Source organism: Podarcis muralis, chromosome 1 (assembly GCF_964188315.1).
Source record: "Podarcis muralis chromosome 1, rPodMur119.hap1.1, whole genome shotgun sequence".
Classification (NCBI taxonomy): Eukaryota; Metazoa; Chordata; class Lepidosauria; order Squamata; family Lacertidae; genus Podarcis; species Podarcis muralis.
The window spans coordinates 30,231,002-30,253,471 of record NC_135655.1 but is presented as its reverse complement, the minus strand read 5'-3'; the positions used below and the strand labels follow the sequence as shown (position 1 = coordinate 30,253,471).

At 46.2% G+C, this 22,470-nt stretch overlaps 1 protein-coding gene across 3 annotated transcripts; it reads left to right on the top strand.

Annotated features, from left to right (window-relative positions):
* Nucleotides 1-3,128: 3,128 nt before the first annotated feature.
* VASH1 (vasohibin 1) lies at nt 3,129-20,745 on the top strand. Of its 3 annotated transcripts, none has more exons than XM_028719049.2 (8): nt 3,129-3,440; nt 3,704-4,104; nt 10,464-10,552; nt 11,354-11,410; nt 12,220-12,294; nt 12,879-13,260; nt 14,804-14,916; nt 16,135-20,745. In XM_028719049.2, exons 2-8 carry the CDS (start codon nt 3,832-3,834, stop codon nt 16,205-16,207), a joined length of 1,062 nt encoding a protein of 353 aa, XP_028574882.2. In that variant the 5' UTR covers nt 3,129-3,440; nt 3,704-3,831; the 3' UTR covers nt 16,208-20,745. The 3 variants fall into 3 exon arrangements, with proteins under 3 accessions (XP_028574882.2, XP_028574871.2, XP_028574861.2); XM_028719038.2 differs by having other exon boundaries at nt 3,312-3,440; nt 3,738-4,104; XM_028719028.2 differs by having other exon boundaries at nt 3,312-3,440; nt 3,735-4,104.
* The last annotated feature ends 1,725 nt before the right edge of the window (nt 20,746-22,470 follow it).

Sequence of the window (22,470 nt, the reverse complement as noted above, 5' to 3'; positions counted from 1 at the left end):
GGTCAAGTTTTTTCTGCCACCTGAGGCAAAATAAATAAATTCCCCAGGCACCTCTTTCCCTCCCTGGCTGTGAAGATGCAATGATAAATTTAACTTAACAATTTGCTGCCCTTTCGTGACACCCACATTCAGCTGCCTCTGCCTAAAGAAGCTGTTGGGTACCTAATGGTAGGGCTGGCCCTGTAGACCAGCAGATAGAGAATCATGTCAGAGTCCAGGGATCCAAAGGTTTTTCTCTTAGACAACTGTGCCATCACTTTTATTAGCAAAGAGTCCATGCCCTGCTTCTTAAGTGTCTCACAAGCACTTTTTGTGTAGAGTACAGGAATTTTTAAAATGCCCTTTGGACATTTGCAACTCCCAGATTATTTCACAGACCTAAAAAACCCGCTGCTGCCCATTAAATAACAAAGCAGGGTCTCTTCTCTGGGATGCTTGTAGCTCCATTTTGTGAGGAGGAGACAAGCAGCTGTTCTGCCCAAGCAAATCTGTGACTGATTTTGTTACAATTGCATATTTGCTCAGGAATGCATAACATAATAACCTCTGTCTTGTCCCATATATATTCTTTTCTAAACCAAAAAAACTCTTAAACATTGTAATCTTTCCTCACAGGGGAAATCCTTCAGCCCCCTGATTCTGGTTACTTTTTTCTACAGCTTTTCCAGATCCTGACTTTTCCATTTACATCAACAATATGAACATATAGAAATGCATATTAACCATCCGTGTTCATAACCCTGTTCAGGCTACCACAGAAATTTCACTTTACATACAACATGGGGAAAGGGAATACACAGACATAAGAAATCATGAGTTGACTTATCTGTAAACGACCTGTTGTATTGAGACAGGCTTCTCCAGAAACATAAATCAATCCCATTTCTCTGTCCATCGGTGTGTAACATGTGAAGTCCACAGATCGCACCCTAAGGCCAATGAACAGTCATAGATCTGGGTTGTGGGTGAGATCTGAGAGTGTCTTCTCATATGAACACACCACCCAGTGGCGGTGCTTCATGCTCCAGCACCGGGGGGGGGGGGTGGAAAGCAGGCGGGGGCGGGGCTGGTGTGCCTCCCGGAGTCGTGGCGCACCACCCGCAGGGGCGTGATGCCCAATGCGGGCGGGGGGGGGCAGCCACGATGGCACCCCACCTGGATCGCGCTGCCAGGGGCGGTGCGCTCCCCCTGCACTCCTCTTCCTCCGCCAGTGACACCACCATTTGAAAATAGCTTCTAGGAGCATAGAAAAATGCTTTACACTGAGTTGCAGTGGCATAGTGGGGGGGGGCAGAGGGGTGGTTGCCTTGGGTGCAAAATTGTTAGGGGTGCAAAATTTCAACACATGGTGCTGCCTCAAGGCAGCTGTGTGCTTCTGATGCTAGGCTCCATTGATAATGGCTTCACCATGTGAACCAGGAAGTAACCTCTCCATACAAGGGAACAACTCCTCTTATCTCTGTGGCTGCAATGACACAAACACCATTAGGCAGTTGAATGCACTTGCGTACTGCGTCAGTTTCCCTCCCTCTCACTCACCCAGCCCTGGGCACTGGCAACCCATGCTACACCATTGGAGCATTGGGTCCATCTAGCTCAGTCATTTTTGCATTGACCATCAGTGACAGTTCTGCAGGGTTTCAGGCAGAGGCCTCGCCCAGCCCTACCTCCTAGAGATGTTGGGGGTTGAACCTGGGGCTTCGTGTGTGCAAAGCAGATGGTCTGTCCCTGAGCTACAGCCCTTCCCCATCCAGAAGAACCTTGCACAAGGCTGATCTGCCCCCTGTTTGTAAGGCCAGTCCTGAACTCCATGCCTGGGGGTGATAAGCCAACTTCAGATTGCTTTATTTGTGTGGACCAGGGAATTCCCTACACACACACCCTTGCAGCATGGCCACTAGTCACATGCAGTTGTGTATCATTTTCCAGCTGGGTGGGGGGAAACCCATTCAGTTATTGGTTGGGAATCTGAACTGAAATGCAAGCATTAATATGCATTTGTACAATAGTGTAGCTCTTATCTTTTATTTCAGTTAACAAAATTTATATACTGCTTGTTTGTCAGAAAACCCTCTAAGCAGTTAACAAAAATATAAAACATCACAATTGTTGATTATAAAAACAAATAAAAACTGGTATCTATAACATTTCAGCGATGGTTAAAACCAACATTAGCTAAAAAGGAGGTAAAACACATGTAATTTCTACAAGTCTGGATAGGCGTGCCTGAACTAAAATGTTTTAAACGGATACAGAAAAGAATAATTCATTCATTCTTTCATTCATTCATTGGAAGATCACAGGACAGTTTACAATATAAAAACACAATTCTATACAGAACGATAACAAACGAAAACAATACCCGCCCCATCCAGAAGCCTGTCCTCAATGCCAGAGAGCTCCGCCCTGGAGCAAGAGAAGTAAAACCTGAAGACAATTGCCTCTGAGCATGTACAGAGTGCCACCGTAACAACAATCCGTTCCCAAAATCCGGGGCTAAGAATACGCAGCAGAGCGCGCGTCTTGCATGCAGCTTTAGAAAGGGAAGGGAAGACGGGGGCTTTGGGCTGAGAGACACCCCTCCTTCTCCCCTCTGCCGCTCTGGCTACAACGAAACTTGCAGCAGCCTCCTGATTTGGGGCGGGGGGTGTCACTGTCCCTTTAACCAGCCGCGGCCGCCAGGAAGCAACGCATGCGCAGGGCGAGTTTGGCTTCAGGGGTGGGTGGGATGGAGGGAGGGAGACCCAGCGGCGGCCGCCCCCCGGTGTCGCCCTCGGGCGCTTGAGCGCCGCCAGCACCAGGCCGGCTTTTATTTTATTTTTTGCGCGAGCAGGTTCCGCAGACCGCGGCCCTTGCGCGCAGGAGGAGCAGCCACAGCAGCAGCAGCATCTGCCCCGCCGGCTCCTCCTCCTCCTCCTCCTCCTTGTCGTCCAGCGGGCAAAGCGAGCCGCTGCCTCAGAGCGGGCGGGCGGGCGGGCCTTTGTCCCTCCGGCTCAGCCGCACCCACGGCTCGCGGGTCTGGCCGAGAGGAAGCGAGCGCGCGCGCGCCCCTTCCCCGGCTTCTCTCCCCCGCGCGCGCGCCCGCCTCGCCCCGCAGCCGCGCTCTTGGCATTGTGACAGGAGCTGAGCTCACCTGCCTCGCAGCCGGCCGGCTTTGGGCTGCGCCTCAGAAGGACCCCGCGAGGGTGAGGAAGAGGAGGAGGAGAAGCACCACCACCCCGCCTCCCTCTCCCTCCCTCCCTCTCTCCCCTTCTGCAGCCGGCAGAAGAGCGGCTCCTCCGCTCGCCTGCGCCTGACTCCCGCCGCCGCCGCCGCCGCCGCCGCCGCCTTTTGTTTAGCTTCTCTCAGCCGCCGGGCGCGCGGGCGGCGAGTCTCTCCCTTGGCTCCCTTGGGATGGTTTCGTGGACTTGCTGCTCTACCGGCTGGCGATGCCCTGCTAGGTGAGTGAGGCATTTCAGACTGAATAAGAATTTTTTTAAATATGCATTTCTCTCCCCCCCCCCCAAACCCCCCCAACCCCTAAATCCGCATCGTTGCTGCGCCCCTGGCATGTGAAGGGAGAGCGATTTCGTGCAATCGCTTCGGGGCTCCTCCGCCCTTCTGGTTGGCGGGCGGGCGGGCGAGTTTGGCCCTGGGCTCTGCTGGGCGCTGCGGGCTCCGGGCGTGAATGAGCCACACCCTCTTTGTCTCGTCTGTCTTCAAGGGCCTCGGCTCGCTAACTGCCATGTCTCCAGCAGCGGCCAGCTCGGGCCCCAGCAAGCGCCAGAGGCCCGGCGGCGCGGCGGCGCCCTAAGCGAGCGGGACGCCGAGCCGGTGGATGCGGCCGCCGGCATGTCGGGAGGCAGAGTGGACGGCGGCGGCGGGAGCGGCGCGGCCGCGCATCGGAGGTCCGAGGCCAGCGAAGGGGTGGCGCAGAGAGACGAGGAGCAGGAAGAAGATGCGGAGGAAGATCTCCGAGATGGAGGAGTCCCTTTCTTCGTCAACCGAGGCGGGCTGCCCGTCAACGAGGCCACCTGGGAGAGGATGTGGAAGCACGTGGCGAAGATCCACCCCGAGGGAGAAAGGGTGGCCCTGAGGATCCGGGGAGCCAGTGACCTGCCCAAGGTGAGAGGGAGCTGTTTCGTGCAGGTGTGAGCTGAATCTCGGAGTTACAGGCTAGCGAATGAATGAAATAGGAAGATGGAGGGGGGAGGGGGAATCTGGGATTGAAACCCGGAGGTGAACTGCAGAGTGAGCATGCAAACTGCTGGGGTTCTGCCTTTGCATACCTGAGATGGTATCAACAGGTCTTTGATGTCTTTGTGTCGTCTACATTAGCGACTTCTTGTTTGTTAATGGAGTCTGGATCTTCCATAGCAGCACAAGGGAATGCAGAATTCTTGGAACAATCTTTGGGAATGCTGCCTGTTTTGATGAGGAGTGTGCTCAGATTGGCTCCAGAAGTGCCCTTTGTGTGCATGAGTGATTGAGGTAACTCAAGTAGCCTCTGATAGCACTATCCGGCTTTTGAACAAATTTGTTAAAATATTAATGCTGAAAGCATATGAGGTTGGGACCTGTGCTGGGGTAAAGTAACTGAATAACATGCACATCATCATCCAAGGCTGTAGAACTGACTTGCAAAAGGGCTACAGAATAGGCATACTGCAACTAGTTTGGGCTAGAAAAGGAACCGTTTTGAGGAAGAGACGGTATTAGAAGAAGTTTTGCAATAATTTTTATACTGGACGGATGAGGCTAGTATACTACTCTTGATGCCTACAGTATGATATGAAAAGGTCTCAAAGTCTCCCTTTGTCCTGCCACCAGGCACGCAACATTACAACAGTTTCATTTATTGAAAGAGGAGTGCAAAAAAGGCACTTCAGGCTCCCTGTTACACCATTTGATTCCACTGGAGACATTGTGGTTTTTAAAGAGCAACATATAGATACTACATTTTGTTAAAGGGCAACGTACAAAATAGAAAAGCTTCAAATCTGTTGACCTGCAGCCATAAGACGTCAGATAATACGGCTTTTAGTGGGAAAAAGTTTATAGCCATTGCAACATTAAGCCGATCAAAGCTTTGGGATTTTGATAAACTGGGGGGATTATTATTATTTTTAAATGCTGTGGAGGAAGCCAGCTCCTTTCCAGTTGTGTTCAAGTACAGAGGAGAAAGAGTTATTGGTTGCTGTTTCCACCTGGGTTTTTAAAGGGCACAATCGCTTATTGGAGGTTATTTCTGCCCTTCCTTTTAACGAATAAAATATTAGTGAAACCTATGTGACTCTCCAAAGATTAAAGTATCAGTATACTGATATATATTGGGGGGAGTGGGGCTCAAGCATGATCTTTGAGGTAGTCCAGGACACCGAATGGGTTGGGTATTTCTCAGATGAATCTCCATGAAAGTGTGGAGGAGTGGCTACACGAGTTAAGCCCCAAAACATCATAAAACCCTCCCCAACAGGAGGTTCCCAGAGAAGGCGCTCTCAGTTTCCACACAAGAAATGCTTCAGAATGCATTGTAAAACGTACGACTACTTATAACCGTTCTAACCAAAAGGTGCTTTCAGAACACCAAGAGAGCAGTATGCCAACTGTATGAAGGCAGTTGTGTACACAGACCAGAAGATGCATCTGCACAAGGGAAGGCAGCAAATGCACTTTACAGCTGTATGTGCGCACACACCCACAGACTAAGGATTGCTCTTACTTGCTGTGTGCTGAAGGTGTCTCTGAAATGAAACCAAATTCCAGATCAGAACAGCCATCTTATTATGTTGTGGCAAAAAATGACTAGTAGCCGTCAACATTTATCGTGGTCTGAGCTTGGTCAAGGTGCCTGAAGTGATCTAGACACTAAATGTATAGGGAAGATTCAGGAAAAAGAGTTGCACAAGAGCTGTAGGTGCCAACTTCTATCAACTTTTAATGGAGGCAGACAAAATGTGAATGCCACAAACCTTAACAGTCTCAGCCCTTAGTCCAGTGGGCTTGGGCGATTGGGGTTTTTAATAGAATCCTGCAGTCCAAATCCTGAGGTGCAAAGAATGGGTTCAGGGTTGACCGGATACCTCTAAGCACATGCTCAGCCCAGGAATTTGTGGCCAGTACTAGAATCTGGCACACAAGTTCTTTCACAAAAACATTCACTCCACCTCAAGCACGCGCGTGCGCACACACACACACACACACACACACACACACACGCCAGAACAAGATTGGAGGTAGGAGAGCTTTCAGGGTGTTCCTAGTGTTAGACAATTGGCAGTCAGAAGCTCTTGCTGATCTACTGGAAACTGGGATGCTGATGAATTGCAACTGAAATAGAAACAGGAACAGAAATGGCCAAAGTTCACTTATTCACTTATTCAAAGTAGAAATCAATCCAGTGAATACAATCAATATTCACTGCTGTGGTTTCTTTCAGTCCACCTACAATATGTATTGTGTTTCCTTTGCACTGAAATGAATGAGAAGCAATAACACAATGACAACATAACTTGAATAATTTACTGTGTAAATTATGTAGCAGTTTTTGGCAGAAGGCAAACTGCAGTGGAATGGAAACAGTGCTGCATGCGACTGATATGGGGCAGGATGGGAAGCAATGCCTTTGTACATCCCTAACTGCCAGTCGCCTGGAGAGCTACCCATACATCTTCAGCTACGTTCTCCACACCCTTGATCTAGGGAGATTCCTCAGTAGCATGTGACGGGATCCCTGTTGTGCACCCACAGTGGGGATCCAGGGGTTTGCAATGGTAGCAAGCAGTTAAAGGTGCCAAAACCAGAAGGTTTGCCACATGGCTGCATTTTCAAGTAGCTTCCATGCTGAGGACTACATGCATGAGTGGGACCTTGGCTGCTGTTACCATGTATGGCAGATGGTTAGCATGTTTGCCTCAGACAAAACAGCTGTTAATAGCAAGTGCAAGCAGTATTAAGTGGAGTCCACTCTACTTCTCCATTTCAAGAGTGCTGGCTTTCCATCTGTCCTTGCTCTCCCCAGACTGCTGTCTCCCTTGGCTCACCCAACTCAGCCAGCTGGCATTGCAATGCACCAAATGCCCCCTATGCTGACGTTCCCTTCCTTATGCTCTTTAGTAAGGTTGTGTAGATTTCCATAATTTATTTATTATAAAAAATCCAATACACAGTTCTCTGTGTGATGTGTAGAAAGTTTTTGGACAAGTTTTTAAAGAAGAAGAAGAACAAAATAGATAAAAGACCATCCAAATGCCACCATATCATCCATAATGAGCACAGAGAGCAAAATCTAATAGCAGCCACAGCCACTTGTATCAAGTGGTCTTGATCTCAGAAAGCTAAAAAACCATCTCAGAAAGCTAAAAGTAGCCCAGCTGTAAAAGGCCAAAAAAATAAATAAATTGTTCAATGTAATTAATATTAAAATGTTAATTTAAAATGGGAGGGTGTTAAAAAGTTGTGGGAGAACAAAAAGTTGTGGTGTGCAGAAAGGCCAATTAAGTAGGTGCCATGGAGGTGTTCCTCAGTTGGGATGAAGTAGGGTCATGGCTGCATCCATGGAGTAACTCTCTGTGCTTGAGCTTGAAGGAACGCTTTAACAAGGGGCCTCCATCGATTATATTAAGGTACAGAGAGGTCCATAAGGGGAGATTTGGGAATAAGGGTTATAGAAGAGCCAGAAGGACTTGTTTATTATGAAAGAAGTGAACAAAAGTGCATCTCAGAGTTAGTACTGGGCTATATTATGTACCACCTAAAACCACATTAAAGGTACATGATACTTTATCATTGTATATTATTGCTAAATGTTTCCCCTAGATGTTTTGTGATTTAATACTAGAACACACTAGACCTGCCAAATCTCCACAGTTCCAAAGCATCTCTGTAATACTTTTTTCTGTAGACTTTATATCTGGATGAGATCCAGTCCCAAGTTCTCAGAGTCAAACATGGGTGGCTGGCAAGTCTCGTAGTTCAATGCCAGGAATTCACACTTAGATTTATGGTTTTGTCTGTATTGCAAAATGCAACGAGAGTATTTTGTGTGGGAGCGGTTGCCGCAAACTAACAATGGTGTTCACTGTCCTGCCTCTGAGGAAATATATATGCTTTGCAAAACTTCTACAAAGTAGAATCTCCAGTAAAGCATTGCCTTGTTGGGCCCCCTCTAAACTTCGACCACTTTAATGTTGCATTAGGTGCCCAGTTGGGGACGCGGGTGGCGCTATGGGTTAAACCACAGAGCCTAGGTCTTGCCGATTAGAAGGTCGGCAGTTCGAATCCCCGCGACAGGGTGAGCTCCCGTTGCTTGGTCCCTGCTCCTGCCAACCTAGCAGTTCAAAAGCACGTCAAAGTGCAAGTAGATAAATAGGTACCGCTCCGGCGGGAAGGTAAACGGCGTTTCCGTGCACTGCTCTGGTTTGCCAGAAGCGGCTTAGTCATGCTGGCCACATGACCCGGAAGCTGTACGCCAGCTCCCTCAGCCAATAAAGCGAGATGAGTGCCACAACCCCAGAGTCGGTCACGACTGGACCTAATGGTCAGGGGTCCCTTTACCTTTACCTTAGGTGCCCAGTTATCTCTGTTGGTATCCTACAGTGAATTCACACTGCCCGTCCACATGGAGACCATCTTATTACATGCAAACTTTTCTGCTTCCTTTCAGATATTCCCCTGAATGTGATGAAACAATTCCTAAACATGTTAACTGGCTCAGGAATCAAACTTAAGAAGAACAGGCTTTCAATCCTTGAAAAAAATCCAAAATGTCTAAGACCAAACAGCCATGCATTTAAAGGGGGGAGGGGAGGACATCATGTGGACACCCCTACATTAAAGGGGAGAAAGGCAGGTGCAAATCCACATTTTTCTCTGATGTGGACAAGCACACTGTCTCTTCTTGGCTGTGTTGCTGACTTCACTAAGTAGCCATAAGCACGACACTCAGCTTTTCAAAGCTCTTCAGAAAGGGCTAGCAGCCACAGATTTATGTTTCCTTTTAGCAGTTGCTTGGATCAATTAAAGCTTTTGCTTGGACATATTTTGAGTGGAAAGCAGCAGGGCAGTGTCCCAACAAAGCATTAACACAGTTTATCAGTTAGCTCTGAGATAAAAGGGACAGATTACTGTCTCTCATTCTGCCCTCCCTCCCTTTCACTAAGTGAAGACTAGGATCCTGGATAAAGAGGAAACCTTAACCTGGTCTGGGCTCCAGGCCCAGGTTTGTGTAGAGTATACTGGATTCCTCATCAGTTTAATTGCTTAAGTGAAGGACTAGTTATAGGTATTAGGAGATTCTTCTGCACTTTTAAGTGGTTTCAGTTACACTGGGAATATTTCATATGCGAGGTAAAGCAGATGGGGAGAAGCAGCAACAGCAACTTCTGCTTCTTCCAGCAGAGAAGGAAGCAACTAAGAGTACTGTTTTTTAACATAGCTGCAATTTAGATAAGGCACAACTTCTGTATGGATTAGGTTGACTAGCAACTCTTCTAGTATTTGGAAGGTTGTGTGTGGAGGTTTGCTTGTTTTAAGGTTTTTGTGCCTCCACCATTCACTTGTTATCTGTAGCTTAGCTCCTTGGCTTAAGGAGTGTGTTGATTTAAAAAAAGAAAAAAATCTGGACTCTCCCAGGCAGTTCTCTCCTGTACAGCTCTTACGCCTTAAAAATGCCCAAGTGCCTGCACTGCATTTCTGGAAGCCCATCTAGCATTATCACTTTGCTTGGCAAGTACATTTCAGCTCTCCGTTTTCTCTTTCTCCGGTGCACACCCTTTCTGGAGAAACTAATAACTGCTAAATGTTGCACCCACCTGAAGTCATAGACCTTTAATGGCTCTGCCTAAGGGCTGGTCTCTGTGCATTTAGCATGCTTAGCTTTCAGACCACAGCTCATCATCTTGAATAGTAACGAGCTCCACAGCACTAGGAGTGGCTGTAGGTGCTCTAATTCCAACCCCTCATTTTAATCACCTTCTGCTAAGAGTGGCTGCGTGATACTGATAGCTGGGACTCCTGCGCTGTTCCCTAAGAGATGTGAAATGTGTTCCTCATTCACAGGAATAACCTGTCCGTTTCACCTGCATCTACTTGCTGCTACTACTTACCATAGTTAATGCTGGCATAACACTCCTTAAGTCTGTGATGCACATTTTTTATTTCTGCTGCAACTGCTTTCCAAATCACTTTGTGGTATCCTCCCAGCTCATCCTGCATATCACAGCTCTTTCCTTTTTTGAGAATTTCTTGAAATAATCAGACTTCTCTTTTAGGTTATCTGAAAATGGAATAATTCTCTCTTGCTTTCTTGCTCTGCATTACTAACCTCAGGTGACCGGTAATAAAAATGAGCTATTTCGTGTGGTTCTGTGGAATGATGATTCAATGTGCCTTCGGTGCTGTGTCTGGGTGTGGGCTGTGTCTGTAAGTTGATGTCTGTTTGGTGATCTCATACCTTGCCTCCACCCTCCCCCTCTTATGCACAGATTCCCATACCAAGTGTGCCTACGCTCCAGCCGTCCACTCTTATCCCTGAGCGTCTGGAAGCTGTACAGCGTTATATCAGGGAGCTTCAGTATCCTTTTGACCTCTGCCACATTGCCAAGGAATGAAAAGGGAAGCCGGGCAAGTTCCCTGCTTTGACCACAAAAAAGAATTTCTGCCTGCTTGGCACTTTAGACCAACTGGGGAAAGAAGCCCAGTCCCCTCCCAAAGGAAACTGCTGTTTGTGGTTTTGCCATCTAAAACTAGCTTCCTTTTGTTTGTTCCCTTGGCATCTTAGCATCCTCTGCGTAAGCAAGATGAAGTTAATCCATTGCAGGCTTCTGGTATGAGAAATGCATTTTACTTGATGCCCATTGTGCAATCCAAAAGGAGGAACTCTGCATTTAATTCTTTGAGGAAGGTCAGGGACAGGAGATAATGTGCTGCTCTCCTCTGCCTAGCTTTGGTAAGGAAGAGGGATTTAACATGTTGCTGAAGGCTCTTGGCTATGCTAAAAGCCAACCATGTAGGTGCCCATAACTGCAACTGGCACCAGTGGGAGCTTTTCTGTGGCTGCATGGCCAGAGAGGGGATGGAATTTCATTAGTATTGTGGCCAGAGGGAGAAGGGTTAAATTTCTCCATGCACAACTGCAGCCTGATGAAAATTGGTAGCTATGGACTTGCTATTAAATCATAAAAGCAACAGCCTTGGCATGGTTTCTAATTATGCATTTAGCATCACATCTAGTTTGTCCCAGAGCACCCAATTTCTCTTTTTGTTGTTTTTGTGCTGTTGATGCTTTGCTAGCTAGGAGTTTTGTGATTGTAGCAACTTTCTCTCCTTCAGCTACCTCTTCCAAGCTGTGTGGCCCTTAATTCCTTGTTCCCAGGTACAATCACACTGGGACACAGTTCTTTGAAATCAAGAAAAGCAGGCCTTTGACTGGGTAAGTACTATCACTCTGAAGTCATCCTTGTTGGATCTTACCTTCTCTGAAGACTCTACTGGGGCTGGCCAAAAGGCCCAAGCTGAGCTCTTTGTTGGCTGATGTCTCAATGACTTGCTTCCCAGGGGAGGCACAGCACAAAACCTGAACTCAAGTTGGATGCAGCTGCTTGGAGTTTTGACTTCTTGCCCAAACTACAGTACAAGAGCACAGTACTCTTCCAGATGCTGAGGTCCTGGAAAGTATGCATAATAGTCTGTAAAAGAGCAAGGTTCTGTCTTTATTTTCCGGATTTATAAGCCTTATACAGTCCATATACTTCCTGCTTCAGTATCCCTGAACTCCATGCAGCATAGTATCTCGGAACCTCTGTCATTCATTGATGTCTTGCTTATATAAAGACATTCAACTCATTTAATGAACACTGGAGCGGCACATTCCTGATTACGCGTGGCTTTTTGCAGACCTCCGTTCCACCTTGCACTTGTTCCTCCTACCTCGGGAATAACAAAAGAGGAACACCATGGGTTTGATCAAAATAGAAATTAATCCAAATATATGTGCAGGATGCAGTCTGGCTTGGAAGATGAATTGTCACTGAATTATTGAAGGGAAACTGTGTGTCATCAGCGAGGGAGAGGGTTGTGGTGAGGAACTGAGTCTGAATCAAGCAAAGGGTTTTCCTTCTGTCCTTGTGCGACCAGACCATTCTGTCCTCTCCCAGACCATTCTCTCTACCTATGGTCTGCTTGAAACTAACTCTCCCCCCCCCTTAATTCTCTTGCTCCTCCTGTTGTCTTGTTCCATAGGCTGATGGATCTGGCCAAAGAAATGACAAAAGAGGCTCTGCCAATCAAGTGTCTGGAAGCTGTGATCCTGGGAATGTATCCTTTTCTCTCAGGAGAGTGTGTGCATATCAGTTCAAGCACAGTCATTTCAACAGGATGGCTTTAATACTGTAGCATTTGAAGCCCACCATGTCATGTCCTGTCAAACCAGCTAGCAAAATACATCTGGTATTACCAAGCATTCCATTTGGGGGAACAAATTCTTGCCATAATAAAAAAAAATATTTAGGAGGTGACAAAAGGCCGACATCAAGGAAGGGCATGGTGAGTTTCCTCAGGCAGGGAGTTCTCTTGTGTCTCAACCAAGAAGAACCAAATGAGCTTTGTACCAAATAGTCTTTTTGGTCCACTGATGCTTCAGGACTATGCCCAAGTGCATGACTGCCTGTAGCTATCACTTAGGGGAGAAGGTCCCTCCAAAGCAGACAGGTCTGTTCAACTTGTATCTTCAGGTGAGATCAATGGGGTTTGCTATCTAGATCTACCTATCTTCGTAGTCCTAAGAGTTGGACATAATCAACCAAGGTGGCTAAGATATTGTTGGAGATGTGGGGAAGGGCCCTTACTATATTCTTCTTTCTGTTGTACCACCTGTTTCCTGAATGCTTCACCATTCACAGTTACCTCACCAACAACATGCCAACCCTGGAGCGTTTCCCCATCAGCTTCAAAACCTACTTCTCAGGGAACTACTTCCGCCATATTGTGCTGGGAGTGAACTTTGGGGGCCGCTACGGTGCCCTGGGCATTAGTCGGCGCGAGGATCTCATGTACAAAGCGCCCACCTTCCGCACGCTGAGCGAACTGATCTTTGATTATGAGGAGGCCTACCGGCGCTGTTGGCACACCCTAAAAAAGGTGAAGCTTGGCCAGTGTGTGTCCCATGACCCACATAGTGTGGAGCAGATTGAGTGGAAGCACTCCATCTTGGATGTGGAGAAGCTGGGCCGTGAGGACTTCCGCAAGGAGCTCGAGAGGCATTCCCGTGACATGAGGCTGAAGGTGAGAGGGTGGGAGATGCTCTTACCTTGCGAGTGCTTTATTAATGCTGAGTTCTGATTGCTGGGGTCAAGCCTTGAAGCCAAAAGCCCTCGGTTGAGTTTGTCTAGTTCAGGGGTAGCCAACATGGTTCCCTCCAGAGGTTGTTGGACAATTACTATCATGACCATTATAATCATTATTCATTAAATTTGTATACTGCTCTTCATCCGTAGATCTCAGGGGTGGTTCACAGCACAAAAATACAAGGTAAAAACGCAAAATGCATAATAAGAAAAAGAACAAACCAAACCAAACCAATAACCTCCTCTCCCCTCCTACAACAGCTCCAATCCTGCCTAACCATTGGCTATGCTGACAAGGTCTGATGGGATTTGTGGAGGACGCCGTGTTTGCTGTCCTTGAATCCTCTTACTTGGATGCCTGTTAATGAATTTTATATGCCATGCTTTAGGGCAAAGTCTTTAAGAATCTCTTGAGTGCTAGGCAGAAGTGGGCTAAGGAATGGAAAGGAGAGGAGAATTGTTTGCTTCTCCATTGATCCAGGTCTCAGATCTGTCTGTTTACTCCATTTTTATATTGTGTTTTTATTAACAAACTGATAGCCGCAGTATCTCGTTTATTCTGTAGATGTACCTAGGATTCCATCAGGCTGCAGCAGACAGAACCAGGGCTATTCTCTCAGCTCTGCTGAGAGAGCAGCTTGCTTTGGTTCCTCCTCTCCCTGAACTGTTTTATATTCCAGTTGGTCATTGCACAATAACTACTATATTTCTGTAAGAATTAGTGTGTAATTTGCTTTCCCGCCCCCCCCCCTTCCTATCTCCTTTTTGTGTGGTGTCTTTTTAGATTGTAAGCATCTGGGCAGAGACCAGTTTTACTGATCATACCTAAGCAACTCTGGGAGATTTTCTAGTGGAACAGCAAAATGCTTTAAATTCATAAGGTGTTGATGTGAGATGATGCAAGACAGCTCACACTGTAGTAAAATGCATGCAGAACCACCAAGAATTGGCACAGTAAAATGGCCAAGAATATGAGCTGGGCCATCCCTGACTAAAATCTCACTCCGCCATGCTCTGCAGCTATTCGGAAGCTGCGGAAGTCCCATTGGATGTTCGGCTTCCAAAAATAGTTCGCAAACCAGAACAGTCACTTCCGGGTTTGCGGCATTTGGGAGCCGAAACATTTGAGACCTAACCTGTTTGAAAACCAAGGCTCTCTCCATCCTGGTGCATTCCTCTTTTGGCCTATAGCTCCAATCGGCCCCAGCCAGCATGATCAATAGTCCTAGATGATGAGAGTTGTAGTCCCAAACATCTGGAGATTTGCAAGTTGAAGAAGGTTGATTAATGCAACATATTGGTTATGTGCTTTGAACATTTCAGAAGGAGCTATACATAGATGCTTAGTGTTAGCATTCTCCGCCGTAACCTCCTTCTCCTTGCTCTTAATGTTTACTGCACTTGTTGGATGTGAATTTACATGGCTACTGTGGGAAGAACCTAATGGCTTCTACTGCTCATTGTCACTTTCCTCCTCCTAGATCAGCAAAGGAACAGGGCCACCATCGCCCACCAAGGATAGGAAGAAGGATGTGTCATCCCCACAGCGAAGCCAATCCAGTCCACATCGTCGCAATAGCCGGACAGAACGGCGGTGAGCACAAAGGATGTTGATTCTATGTAGATGACCAATCCTGATGTGGGATTTTTGTCCCCATCTCTCTCCTCATTTATTCTTATTCATTTCACTTACAAATCACTTCCCCTGAGACATTCCACAGCAATTTGCAATATAATAAAAATGTATTTGAAACAGTTGCCTATATAAAAGCAGTTAAAGCAATTGCATATAGAAAAATGATTTATATGAAACAGCAATAGCATATACATACTATTAAAATCCAATAGCTGTAACAACTTATTGTAGTTTTAGCATGCAAGCAAATCTGCAGTACACACTTTTTGAAACTTTATAGCTGGTTGTCATCTGAGGCACATGTCACAAAAATTTACTTGCATCTTTTGGGTGCATACAGCCTCTGATTGCTACTTCAGCAACACCTCACTTTCCATCTGTTTGGATGTTGTGAAGTTGATCATAGCACCCACCAGCAACTTTGTTACGTTTATTTCTTTGCCATCTTTGAACTTTTAAGTGCAGCTCCTGAGTGGAGCCCTCAGTCCTACAGAGCAATTGTGCAGATGTTTATTTAGGCATAAGCCCAACTATGTTCAGCAGAGGTGTGGGGAATCTTTGGTCCTCCAGATGTCGCTGAACTACAGTTCCCACCATCCCTGGCTATTGGCCATGCTTGCTGGGGAGTTGTAGTCCAGCAACATCTGCAATGTCAAAGGATCCCCACTTCTTCCCTAGCAAGCATGTGTTAGGATGGCAGCTTCAGTGTCCCACAGGGTTGGAACAGACATCTGCACCTGCTTCTAAGTCAAGGAGGTCTTCTCTCCCTGATATGCATAGCAGAAAATAAATCCATGCCATCTGCAACCTCACCCACTCCCCTCTGGCTTGGCCAGATCACCTTGGGGAAGCTTAGCAAGAAGCTGGCACTACTTCCAGCCTTCCCCAAAGCTGCCGCCATCTCTCCCGAGGTCCCCCAAGGGTAAAGCGGATGGATAGTTGGGGACTGAAAATGTGGCTGGCCAAGCCAAGAGTTGGACCTCTGCCTGAACTTATTCTTTGAACATTCAGCATGTCCAGTTGGCTGAAAATCCCTCCCATCACTGTAGTAGCTGGGTGGGGCATTGAGAGGTGCATATTCAACCCTCTCTTTAACAGTTGGAAAAGGTTCTGCACAACGATACTCCATTTCACTTGTGCTCCTCCCTTTCCCCCTTTCTCTCCCCTACCCTTTAGACCATCTGGAGAGAAGAAGCCTACAGAGCCCAAAGCTATGCCGGATCTCAACGGTTACCAAATCAGAGTATAAAGAAGTCTTCTCACCATTCAAGGATTGCTTTCTGGACACTTGTTTGGACTGAGTCTGCCCACAAGGGGCGCAATGTGTGGGGAAAGGGGCACAGAGGGCATGAAGTGCTGGTTTCCTCCGAGGTATTTCCTGCAATGCTGAACCCCCCAGAGCACTATTCTGTGGGGTACAGGGCATTCTGGGAGTTTGCTTCTCTGACTTTTAAAGGGGTGATTTCCTCCCCCTTTATATATATATTTTGTAATCCAGCAGCTAAACAAACTGCACAAGCAGTGGACTCTGCCAGACAGTGTTGCAGTGTTGTACAGTATTGGTAAGAAAAGTCGTCTTTTTTGCTGAGTTGATGGCGAGACACTTGTGTCCGCCAGCCCAACGGGAACTGAACTTCTTTTAATCCCTTTAGAGAGGCATATTTTCCACCCTTTATTTCTGAAAGAATCAAGCTGGTATGAGGCCTCGGAGAAGTAGGGTCTGGAAACAAAAAGCTGAATCCTGTGGAAGAATTTTTGAATTTGTACCGTCTGAGAATTTTAATATTTTTATCGAGTTGGAGTGAGGAGAAAGCAAGCACCGTCTTTGCATATGCCCTGAAACCACCATCTTGTACTTCTGTTTCAAATGATGGAGTGCCTTGTATGATGAGAACAGCGCTCTCCTGCAGTTCCTGCAGCAAGGTGAAGCCGGCCAGTTTGATGTCCCAGGAAGTGAGCCTTCATAGCGGGCAGCTCAGGAGACATTTCTTGCATGCAGAAGCCAAATGAAGGATGGTAGCATCTTAACTGGCCTAACCGTGGCCCTCGGCCACTGTGATGCATTCAAGAGATTGGTTGGAGACCAGTTTTCCATCTCTTTACTTTCTGGTGCTATTCTGGTGTCTCGAGTGCATTGGCAGAGCATCATAGCCTTTCAAAGTGGGAGTGTGATGTGGATGCAAAGAGCAGATCCATATGACTTGACTCCATGAGTATTTCTCCCTTTTAAAGAAAAAAGGATGTGTTGCGCTCCCTCTCTTTTAGCAACACAACCCTTGCTCGTTCTCTTTATCAAGGTGTTGATTTGTTGTCATTTAAAGATCACACACTGATTATTCTTAAGGTATACCCATAGCCTTTTTTAAATGCAGATAGTAACATATAACTGGGGTACCAGCCACATCACATCCTGTGGATCTATCACTGTTTGTGCCCTCTTTTCTGGTCCGTCCGTGTGCCCACCACCTCTGCCAATCATATTCTAGATAATGAAAAGTATGGGGTTTTCCATGTCTGTCCTTGACTGAAGCCCTGTGTTGCCCTTCTGTCTGCCATATGTTTTTAGCGGAAAATTTGTGCCAGTGCACCTGTAAATCCTTTAAAAAAAACTTAAGCCACCTTGTTAATTAAATGTGGTAGCACGTCTCAGTGCTCCATCCATGTCCCTTTCTCAAAAAACATGGATGGATAGGTGGGCTGGTGGCTGTGGGTGCAGTCGGGACAATTTCAGCACTTAATTTAAGGGGGGGGGGATCTCTGCATCTGGAATGGTCATTGCAGATAGTGTGTATGCAGAAGACATGCCCTGGGATGATAAAGGATGATAAACTGAAATGTGGGGAGGACTAGTATGGCCACAACCTTAAAAGGAGCCTGCTCTGCAGACAGGGCTGAGATGTCCCTCCCAGGCAGCAAGTGAATCTGAGATGCTGCTGCGACAAATGATACTCGCTCGTCACTCATCCCTGTTGATTAGCTTATGGCCTCTTTGGGTTCAATTGGCTTTCAGAGCAGTGTGAACTCGGCAGTAGCTGAGAGAGGGGACAGTGCACAAAAGGGCTCATGTATTATGTAAGGGACGCAGCTTAAAGCAATGAAGGGAAACCTGATGCCCTCCAGATAGTCTTCTGACTCCCTCTATTCCTAGCCAGCATGGTCAATGGCCAGGGATAATGGGAGTTGCAGCCCAATAACATCTGGAGGGTTGCAAATTCCCCATCCCTGCTTCAAGAGTGCAAAGCACTTGCTCCACAGTATCATGTTTCCTAGTTCTCTTGTTCCATAGGATCTGTTCTGGCTGTGGATTTTCCATCATCTTTTCCAGGAAGTCTGATTGCCTTTTACCACTCTCCCACCCCACAACAGACAGTATTTTCCAGGTTTTTACTTAAAGAAAAACAACAACTCTTTTTACTTAACTGCCTTTCTGTAGCAGGATTGAGCTGGTCTTCCTCTTGACTAGTGAGCTGCTGCAAAGTAATTAAACATTTCAGAAGATGGTGTGCTGTGGGTGTCTCTAGCTATAGGGCCAGGGAGTGTTGTCTGTGATCAGTATTTTATTTGTGAGTTGTGGACGGAGGAAGAGGCAATAAGGTGTGGGGCTGTAGGCCCAAAGAGGAGGTGAGATCTACAGTATGTTAACCTAATTGGGGTGTGGGGGGTGTGGGAGTTCACACGTGGAATATTTAACATGTCTTACTACAATACAGAATGTGTACAGACACTTATGAGCCAAATGCAAACATATCATGTTAGAAAATGTTCACAGATTTAAAAAATAACAACTCTTTTGGAGCATTGTTTAAGGAACCATCCAACATGCTTGTTGCCTGTCTCCTTTTGTGTCTCTACAATTAAGAAGAAAAAGATTTTAAATATGACTGGATCATATTTATATTTAAAGATGGATGTTCTTTTTGTAGTTCACATCGAGCCTCATTTTAGGTAATAAATAGTGAAATTCTACTGAAAACGAAGCCCGTATTAATCCATTAGCAATTGCCTGTGTTGAAATGTCTGAAACATCTTCCTCTTTAGAATAGTGGGTCCTCTCATCAAAGTCCTCCAACTATCCCTTGTTTTTTTCTTTCCTAGCTTGTTAGCTGCCAAGTTTATCTGCATCATGAAAGGGGGGGGGGAGGGATCACATTCATTACTGGGGCCATGAACCTTTGGTGGCTGAGAGATGAGCCTTAATGTTTAGTCATCCTCCAGAGCTGGAGAAGTTGAGCCAAGTTTCAAGATTAGATGTAAAGGAGGTTGGCATCCATCATGTGGTCCTTGAGGTGAACTGATAGTGATCTATCTGCAGGAAGACCCTTATAAAGAAGCAGTCTAAGTTTGGTGGGTTGCATTGTTCATGAAACTTGCAACTAATGAGAAAGTAAACATTACCCACAATTGGAACAAGTGTTCTTTTGCCATGTAGCAGTCTCTGCCTGTTTTTGTTTTCTTAAAAAAAATAATTAAAAGACTGGCTGTAAACAGAGAATTCTTTAGTTGGCAAGCTGGAACAGACTCTGAGGAAAGCTGCAACCAGCAATTCAGCTGTGGCAGAGGTGAGAACTGGGTATATTTGCAAGAAAAAGGCACAAGGGGAAAACAGTTCTAGTGATATTGAGAGGAAGAAGCTGTTTGCTGTCTCTGCTGAGCTTTATAATTACAGCAAAGGGGGCTGTGACAGAAGGTTAGGAAAGAACTCCTCAATTGTCATCAAACTCATGGGTGCGAGTGTTTTGAACCAGGATGTCAAATTTGTCAGAATGACCAGTTCTAGTGCTTTGGTAAAAGAACGGTATTGACTTATAGCAGTTGAGCCTGCCAGGTCTCCCTGCCTTTACAGACGTTGGACGGACATCGCAGCAAGGAGATGTCTTGCCCACACCCAAGCAAACATTCATGCCTTCTTTCTACACAGAGCAGCATACGTCACTCTGGCCAGGACTTCCCATCACTCCACCTGCCCAGATGAGGACATAGGTGGCAAATGCCCAAGTCTTACAGATAGTTCCCCTTTCTGGGCTCGGAGCTCACAGATAAGGGTAGCATCAAAGCAAGCCGATTAGCCTATATCAAAGCAAGTGATTATAAATATATATGAGCTCAGGGTTACAACAACTACCAATTAATTGTGGGGTTACCTTGCTCCCCAGTTCAGGGGAGCAACAGGTTGACTTAAAGCAGTTCTGATCAAACTCTCTACCTGGAGGAAACACAAGGCACCTGTTGGAGAACCTCTGCATGTTGCAGGCACCCTGGAGCAGGTCTGGAACCATTTTGTACAACTGAGAAGCTGCTGTTCCCCTTGATGAACAGAGCCTGTGCCCCCAAACAAGCACCACCCAGCTGCCTATTGCAGAATATGATGCATAGTGGAAGGAAAGCTTGTTTGCTATTTCTGATTTCTACACTGGGGAACCTTTGCCTAACCTTTGGACTCCTGGCATCACTGCATCAAAAACAACTGCCTTTGAAGGATGGCCAGTAAACAGAAATCACTGCATATCTCTTGTGAACCAAGCCTATGTGTCTACACTTGTCTTCTGCTTGTGGAATGCTCTCCCCAGGAAGGCCCTTATTACATATCTTTAGGCACCAGGCAAAAAAAGTTAATATTCCCCAGGCCTTTGGATAATTCTAATCGATGGCCTTTTAAACTATGTTTTGTTTGTTTGTTACAATGGTAATTTTGAATTTTTATATTATAAACTACCCTGTGATCCTTGGATGAAGGGCGGTATAGGTAATTAATTAATTAATACTAAATAATAAACTTTCCTGCTCTAAGATGTATGAAATGCACTTGTGATTTAGTGCCTTGTTAATTGACTGCTGTTCCTGCCCTTTTAACAGGCCAGAAAGTTATCTATGCTGGGCTCCTTGGGGAATCCTAAAACGAAGCATGATCTCAGTAGCAGATGTCCTGCATCTCACCAAACCACTCTTCCCACTTGACATGGTGTGCTGGCCACCTGCTTCAGACAACTGTGACTCCCTGTAAGCTGAGCAGAGTGTGTCAGAAATAAGATGATGTTCATGGCACCTTGGGGGTTTGCTTTGACACAATCAGTATGACTTACCCGGTTTTAGCAGCTAGGTTTTGTTTTCAGAGCTGTTGTCATAACAGCGCATAACTGAAGCAGATGGTTTGCTTTCTTCTGTGACTATTGTGTGCGCTCGGTATGGAAAACTAACACCATTTGTTGGATCTTAAGCAGATAACACAGACCCTCCTTAGGTCTTGCCTCTCAGTTCTGGTATTTCTTCCCAAAGTTCTTTTCTCCACCATTTGCACCGTGTAAGGGAACAAAAACAGCATCTCTCCCATCGCATACATTTAAAGCACATAGCTTCCCTGCAGAATCCTAGCAATTTTCACTTAAGCCTTATGGAGGTACAATTCCCAGCCCCCTTTACAAACTCCAGGACTCTGTGGCAGAAGCTATGAGCTTTAAATATAAGCTGTGGGTGTGGCCTTGCAGGCAGTGATGGCCACCTATAAGGATGACATTAAGAGAGGAATGGACAAAATCATGGGAGGATAAGGCTATCCATGATGGCTATGCCAACAGAGGCAGTATCCTAGGAACTGCAGGAGAGGAGCGTACTCTTGTGCACAAAAGCTGTCTGCAGGTTTCCCCCAGGCCACTGTGAGAACAGGATGCTGGAGCAGATGGGCCATTGGCCTGATCCAGTAGGTTCTTCCTATGTTCATAGTTCAATGGTGCTGCAAGCTGTTTATCATGAAAGGTAAACTAGGCTCTGCTTTCTGTGGGCCCATTCTACCCAACTGCCAATAAAAAATTGTACTTCTGGGCTAATCAGCATGATAGGGATACTATAGCCAGGTGGTGTAGTAAATCAGAAGGCTGACAACCATGAGGACTCCCTGGTCAAAGGAATTTTCTTTATTTCTGTAATCATCATTGCTGGGTGCAGTTAATACTCATTATTCCAGAATCTAGAAGAGTAAAGCTATGATGAGCTGTACAAGGTAATGCCAGAGGCCCTGGTCATTTCCCAAAGTTGCCATGAAGTAGGGTTCTTTCCAGTAAAGTTAAGACTTGGCTTTTCGTTGCTGCTGCTAATTTTCTGGTGTGATGATGTGGCTGCTTGCCCTCCCATGCATGCCAACAGCCAAATAAGCTTTGGCAATGACACGTATTCTAATCAAAGAGGTACATGGAGCCTTTATGGATTAGGGAAAGGAAATAAAGTAATACATTTGACAGCCACTCAATATGCCTCACGTAACATGGAGACTTGCCATCTTAACATTCCCACATTTGGAACTTAATAAGCATCGCTGTAAGTTTCTGGCTCCTTGCACTGCAATTAAGTAGTCACTTCTATGTCCAAGAAGTGTCCTCATTCTTTACCCACCCTCCACTTCAGGAAGCCTTTCCACCATGCATTCCTAAAAGTGACCACCACCACTTCCTTGCAGGAAGATTAAATAAATGAAGGCAGAACTTTTCTCCAGCTGGGGTAAAAAAATGAGGCAACCTGTGC